The sequence below is a fragment of the Gadus morhua genome, chromosome 3 (genome assembly GCF_902167405.1).
Source record: "Gadus morhua chromosome 3, gadMor3.0, whole genome shotgun sequence".
Classification (NCBI taxonomy): domain Eukaryota; kingdom Metazoa; phylum Chordata; class Actinopteri; order Gadiformes; family Gadidae; genus Gadus; species Gadus morhua.
The window spans coordinates 30,831,005-30,838,504 of record NC_044050.1 but is presented as its reverse complement, the minus strand read 5'-3'; the positions used below and the strand labels follow the sequence as shown (position 1 = coordinate 30,838,504).

The following is a 7,500-nucleotide window of genomic DNA, read 5'->3' as shown; positions in this document are numbered from 1 at the left end:
TCACACACACACACTCAACACACTCTTACTCAACACACTGATACCCAACACACTGCTACTCAACACACACGCACCCCCTGCACACACAGTCCTCACCAGACAACCTGTTGAATTATGTTATCTGTTACAATCTGAAGTATCGCTGGTTGTTGAGGTATTGTTATTGATCGCAGGGAGCCTCCATCACCTCCATCCCTCATCGCCCTCTCTCTGTCTCTGTCTCTCTGTCTCCCTCTCCCTCTCTCTGTCTCTGTCTCCCTCTCCCTCTCTCTCCCTCTCTCTCTCTCTCTCTGTCTCTGTCTCCCTCTGTCTCTCTCTCTCTCTCTCTCTCTCTCTCTCTCTCTCTCTCTCTCTCTCTCTCTCTCTCTCTCTCTGTCTCTCTGTCTCCCTCTCCCTCTCTCCATCTCTCCATCTCTCTGTCTCTCTCTCTCTCTCTCTCTCTCTCTCTGTCTCTGTCTGCCTCTCCCTCTCTCTCCCTCTCTCTCTCTCTCTCTCTCTCTCTCTCTCTCTCTCTCTCTCTCTCTCTCAGGTATCTCCAAGGCAACAGGATCAATGTTTTCCCCAAAGGAGGGCTCTGCTGCGGCCTACTGTCCATCCTGTTAGTAGATCACTGAAATCACCGCCCTGGAATCAGACCACTGACCTGGAATCAGACCATTAACATCAGTTACCTGGGTTCAGTCCACTGACATCACTGACTGGGAATCAGCCTACTGACCTGGAATCAGATCACTGACGTCTCTGGCCTGGAAACAGATCACCGACGTCTCTCACCTGGAATCAGACCTCTGACCTGGACAAGACCTCTGACCTGGAATCAGACCACTAACATCACCGACCAGAAATCAGATCACTGACATCAATAACCTGGAATCAGATCTCTGACCTGGAATCAGACCTCTGACCTGGAATCAGACCTCTGACCTGGAATCAGACCTCTGACCTGGAATCAGACCTCTGACCTGGAATAAGACCTCTGACCTGGAATCAGACCATTGATATCACTGACCTGGTCCGAGAAGAGGGCATGGACAGAGAGAGCAGAATGAGGAGAACGATTATGTTTCAGTGTATATTGTGGAAGAGCAGGAGAAGAGAAAGTCTGAGTGATGATTAGTGGATCCAAACGAGTAGGACAGTGTCTGGTTCAGTCGATACTAAGCACTAATCATCTGGTCATTGTGTTAACGATGCTTCATTTCTCCGGCCGTTAAAATTCAACCCTAGTGGTGTTAGGGTTAGGGTGGTGATAGGGTTAGGGTGGTGTTAGGGTTAGAGTGGTGTTAGGGTTAGGGTTAGGGTGGTGTTAGGGTTAGGGTGGTGTTAGGGTTAGAGTGGTGCTAGGGTTAGGGTTAGGGTGGTGTTAGGGTTAGAGTGGTGTTAGGGTTAGGGTGGTGTTAGGGTTAGAGTGGTGTTAGGGTTAGGGTGGTGTTAGGGTTAGAGTGGTGCTAGGGTTAGGGTTAGGGTGGTGTTAGGGTTAGAGTGGTGTTAGGGTTAGGGTGGTGTTAGGGTTAGAGTGGTGTTAGGGTTAGGGTGGTGTTAGGGTTAGGGTGGTGTTAGGGTTAGAGTGGTGTTAGGGTTAGGGTGGTGTTTTTTTTTTGTTTGTTTTTTACCTTTATTTAACCAGGAAAGTCCCATTGAGATTAAAAACCTATTTTTCGAGGGAGTCCTAGCCAAGAGGCAGCAACAAATAACATATATACACTCACAATATTACACTCACAACATATAGACAGAAATTAAAATGATAAAAAACAGTTACAAGTAAATTAAAATTCATCAAAAAAATCTACAAGTAAAAGAAGTGGTCTGAAATGCTCTCATCTTAGATTTAAAAGCATTCAAATAAATCATTTCGGTTAATTTAAAATCTTTTTGCAGCCAGTTCCATGTGGTGGGAGCAGAATGGACGAATGCCCTTTTTCCTAATTCAGTGCGGGCAAATGGAACTGACAGAAGCATCTGATTGTTTGAACGCAGACTGTAAGAAGCAACACTTTTCTGTGTGATTAAATTACAAATATATGATGGCAGTAGCCCAAGCATGGCCTTATAAATAAAAGTGCACCAATTTCCCAGCCTCCTGGTGGACAAAGAGGGCCAACCCACTCGAGAATACAATTCACAGTGATGGGTCAGGGCTCTACAGTTAGTAATAAACCTCAGAGAAGCATGGTAAACAGCATCAATCTTACATAGACATTTAGCTGAGGCATTCATATAAATCCAATCTCCATAATCTAAACTGGATAAAAATGTTGCAGTGACAAGCCGCTTTTTCACCTCAAAAGAGAAACAAAATTTGTGCCTGAAGAAGAAGCCCAATTTAAGTTTCAATTTCTTCACAAGATTGTCAATGTGGGGTTTGAAGGAAAGGGAATCATCAATCAAGACACCAAGATATTTATAGATATGAACCACCTCTATGACATTTCCCTCAAGAGTGGACACTGTGGGGACAGTTTGAGGTATTTTCTTAGAGTTTGAAAACAACATTTGTTTAGTTTTTTCAGAGTTGAGGACTAATTTTAGTTGCAGGAGTGTGTGCTGGACTACATCAAAAGCTTTCTGCAGAGATTCAACTGCTCTAGCAGGAGTTGATCCAAAACAGTAAATAATTGTGTCATCTGCATAAAAATGCATGTTAGCATCTGACACGTTTTTTCCCAAATCATTAATGTACATAATGAACAAGAGGGGTCCTAATATTGAACCCTGTGGCACGCCCTTGTGGACACTCACAAATTCAGAACACAGACCATCATATTTAATACACTGAGTCCTGTCACTCAAATAATCTGTGAACCAGGAAACTACATGATTTGACAAACCCAAGCAAAAAAGCCTATGCTTTAAAACAGCATGGTCCACAGTGTCAAAAGCCTTTGACAAATCAATAAAAAGTGAAGCACAGTGCTGCTTCTTATCAAGAGCAACTAATATATCATTGATCACTTTTGTAGCTGCAGTGATGGTACTGTGTTTTTTCCTGAAGCCTGATTGCTGTTTTGAGAGAAGATCATTGAATGTTAGAAACTCTTTTAACTGATCACACACAAGAGATTCAAGAATTTTTGACAAGGCACACAGATTTGATATTGGCCTGTAATTGGTTAAAGCTGCTGGATCACCTCCTTTTAATAAGGGGGTAACAAAAGCCGACTTCCAAACAGATGGAATTTCTTTGTTTTCAATTGAGAGATTAAAAAGGATTGTAAGAGGCTGTGCTATAAAATCAGCTGTTATTTTTAAAAAGTAGGGCTCTATTGCATCAGGTCCAGGGGATTTTCTGCTATCCAACGTTTTGAGGGCTTGATGCACTTGCTGCACAGTAAAAGGTAAGAAATTAAAGGGTTCTCCTGAAAACCTTGGAGCTTCTGTGCAGGGAGACACAGGGGCAGCTCCCATAGATTCAAATAAAGAACCAGATGATACAAAATGATTGTTAAAACAATTTAGAAACTCAGTTCTATCATAGACTGGGACCGAGTCTTTTAGAACAAATATCGGAAGAGCCGGAGGACTTTTACTTACAGATATAGATTTAATTACTTTCCAAAATTTCTGTGGATTATTAAGGTTCTCAGTTGTGACAGATAAATAATATTCAGATTTAGCCTTTTTAATAAGAGTAGTGCATTTGTTCCTTAGTTGCCTGAAAATAGACCAGTCAGAGGCCAAGACACTTTTTCTGGCTTTGGCCCATGCCACATTACGTCGATGGATGGTATCTGACAACTCTGGGGAAAACCAGGGATTATCTCGTCCCTTAACCCTGAATTTCCTGATGGGGGCATGTTTATTTACAATTTTCACAAAGTGTTCCTTAAAGAATGTCCAAGCTAACTCCACGTCCGGCAAAAGACCTATGTGTCCCCAATTTACCAAAGACAAATCATGATGAAAAGCCTGTTCATTAAATATTTTTAAATTCCTCTTGAAAATAATGCGTGGTTTACGTTTGGGGATTTTTGTGTCCCTGCAAGTAGCAACAACACAATGATCACTCAAATCATTGCAGAAAACTCCCAAGGATAAGAATTTATGAGGAACATTTGTGAGAATTAGATCAATCAAACTGGACTTTAAAGAATTTTTAAGATTTGGCCTTGTAGGTAGGTTGACCAGCTGGATAAGATTAATAGAGTCACAGAAAGATTTAAATTCATCCGAAACTGCATTTAGCCAATCCCAATTCAGATCTCCAGCCATTAAAAGCTCATTATAATTTAATTTGGACAAAAGATGCTGCAATGACGATAATGCCTCCTTTGTGGCAGATGGAGGCCCATAGCACCCGACAACAGTCATAGAGAGGGACTTTGCTATTTCCACCTTCAATGCCCAAAATTCAAATTGCTTAGAGATAGACTCAGACAGAACAATTGAAGCATCAAATCTTGATTTAACGAAAATGGCTACACCACCGCCTTTCTTGGGCCTATCACTACGATAAACATTGTATCCGAGTATGCTAATGTCTTCATTTGTAATAGATTTTGTCAGCCAAGTTTCTGAGATGACCACAATGTCTGCATCTGTTGATTTAACCCAAATTCTGACCATGTCCATCTTTGGTACTAAGCTGCGCACATTAAGATGAATACATTTGAGACCAGACATTAAATTTAAATCAGCGGGAGTCTGGATACATTGCAATTCAGGACCAGGGCTTGATTGCACATCTCCAGACAGAAGTAAGAGTAGCGCAATCATCACTCCTCGTCTCACATTACATTTTGAAGCAGTTTTTTCATGTGTTAAAGCCAGGCAATGCCTTTCCTTAAGGGAAAGAGTAAGATTATATAAAGTAAAAAAACATAGAAGTTTAGGTAAGTCCCTAGGTGTGTCCGACCACAGGTTTGAGGCCCAAAACAAATCAGACTGTGGTTGCTGAAAATGCCCGGCAACATTAGCATTAGTGCCACTATAGTTAGTGTCTTGCATGCTCGACACATAGCTAGTGGTACTCACCAAGGGGCAATTCCTTGGTGTCAGGTCCCAAAATGTCAACAAACATACTAAAATTAAGAAAAATGCCATTGTCTTTAAATTACTGAGTTTACTATGCTAGCTGCTGCTGCTTGGGCCTTGAGATGTTAGCAGGGCTGCTGCTGCTGGGGCCTTGAGATGTTAGCAAGGCTGCTGTTGCTGGGGCCTTGAGATGTTAGCAAGGCTGCTGCTGCTGGGGCCTTGAGGTGTTAGCAAGGCTGCTACTGCTGCTGGGGCCTTGAGGTGTTAGCAAGGCTGCTGTTGCTGCTGGGGCCTTGAGGTGTTAGCTAGGCTGCTACTGCTGCTGCTGCTGAGGCCTTGGGAGTTAGCAAGGCTGCTACTGCTGCCTTTGTTCTAGCCCTTCAGAGTCCAGGTAGTCCGCATTCAAGTCATATGATGAATGATAATATCCTTAAATCCAGTGTGCTCAATGAGTAGCAGAAACAAAATAGCGCTAAAAATGAACACAGACAGAGAGACAAACTCACAACTCACATACAACCTAACATGCTGCCATCTTGGATTCTGTGACGCAGCGGAAGCGTGCTGGGCCCACAACGATAGTGTTAGGGTTAGAGTGGTGTTAGGGTTAGAGTGGTGTTAGGGTTAGGGTGGTGTTAGGGTTAGGGTGGTGTTGGGGTTAGGGTGGTGTTAGGCTTAGGGTGGTGTTAGGGTTAGAGTGGTGTTAGGGTTAGGGTGGTGTTAGGGTTAGGGTGGTGTTAGGGTTAGAGTGGTGTTAGGGTTAGAGTGGTGTTAGGGTTAGGGTGGTGTTAGGGTTAGGGTGGTGTAAGGGTGGTGTTAGGGTTAAAGTGGTGTTATGGTTAGGGTTAGAGTGGTGTTAGGGTTAGGGTGGTGTTAGGGTTAGAGTGGTGTTAGGGTTAGGGTGGTGTTAGGGTTAGGGTGGTGTTAGGGTTAGGGTGGTGTTAGGGTTAGAGTGGTGTTCGGGTTAGGGTGGTGTTAGGGTGGTGTTAGGGTTAGAGTGGTGTTAGGGTTAGAGTGGTGTTAGGGTGGTGTTAGGGTTAGAGTGGTGTTAGAGTGGTGTTAGGGTGGTGTTAGGGTTAGATTGGTGTTAGGGTTAGGGTGGTGTTAGGGTTAGGGTAGTGTTAGGGTTAGGGTGGTGTTAGGGTTGGAGTGGTGTTAGGGTTAGAGTGGTGTTAGGGTTAGGGTGCTGTTAGGGTTAGGGTGGTGTTAGGGTTAGGGTGGTGTTAGGGTTAGGGTGGTGTTAGGGTTAGGGTGGTGTTAGGGTTAGGGTTAGGGAGGTGTCAGGGTTAGGGTGGTGTTAGGGTTAGGGTGCTGTTAGGGTTAGGGTGCTGTTAGGGTTAGGGTGGTGTTAGGGTTAGGGTGGTGTTAGGGTTAGGGTGGTGTTAGGGTTAGGGTTAGGGAGGTGTCAGGGTTAGGGTGGTGTTAGGGTTAGGGTGGTGTTAGGGTTAGGGTGGTGTCAGGGTTAGGGTGGTGTTAGGGTTAGGGTGGTGTTAGGGTTAGGGTGGTGTTAGGGTTAGGGTTAGGGAGGTGTCAGGGTTAGGGTGGTGTTAGGGTTAGGGTGCTGTTAGGGTGGTGTTAGGGTTAGGGTGGTGTTAGGGTTAGGGTGGTGTTAGGGTTAGGGTTAGGGAGGTGTCAGGGTTAGGGTGGTGTTAGGGTTAGGGTGGTGTTAGGGTTAGGGTGAATGTGCTGAAGCCATCCCACTTCTCATAATGATAAACAGACACAATGTACACCTCCCCTCCCCCCTCCCACACATACGTGCTAAAGATGCTGAATTTGCTAAAGTCAAAAGCATGACCTTTGAACTCTGTTTAAATTCCAACAGTGATCTGAGCAACAACCAGATCAGCAGCATTGAGTGGAGGGTCTCTGACGGCCTGTGTCACCTGAAACAGATGTGAGTCTATTGGTTTCAGAGCCCTTACCCTAACCCTACCCTAACCTTACCCCTACCCTAATCTTACCCCTACCCTAACCCAATCCCTACCCCTACCCTAATCTTACCCCTACACCTACCCTAACCCTACACCTTCCCCTACCCCCTACCCCTACCCTAATCTTACCCCTACCCTTACCCTAACCTTAACCTTACCCCTACCCTAACCTTACCCCTACCCCTACCCTAACCCTAACCCAAACCCAATCCCTACCCCTAACCCTAACCTTACCCTAACCCACTAACAAGTCCGGATGTGGTCGACGGGAACACTCAACATAACGATATAATAAAGGACACATCAACATAACGATATAATAAAGGACACATCAAAATAACGATATAATAAAGGACACATCAAAATAACGATATAATAAAGGACACATCAACATAACGATATAATAAAGGACACATCAACATAACGATATAATAAAGGACACATCAACATAACGATATAATAAAGGACACATCAACATAACGATATAGTAAAGGACACATCAACATAACGATATAATAAAGGACACATCAACATAACGATATAATAAAGGACACATCAACATAACGATATAATAAAGGACACATCAACATAA

At 43.8% G+C, this 7,500-nt stretch overlaps 1 protein-coding gene across 1 annotated transcript in view; it reads left to right on the top strand.

Annotated features, from left to right (window-relative positions):
* The window catches only part of pkd1a (polycystic kidney disease 1a), a 90,056-nt gene that overhangs the window by 10,719 nt on the left and 71,837 nt on the right, over positions 1–7,500 (top strand). Inside the window, 2 exon segments of the mRNA XM_030351265.1 lie at positions 530–598; positions 6,800–6,871. Of these exon segments, the coding sequence (XP_030207125.1) occupies positions 530–598; positions 6,800–6,871 (141 nt within the window).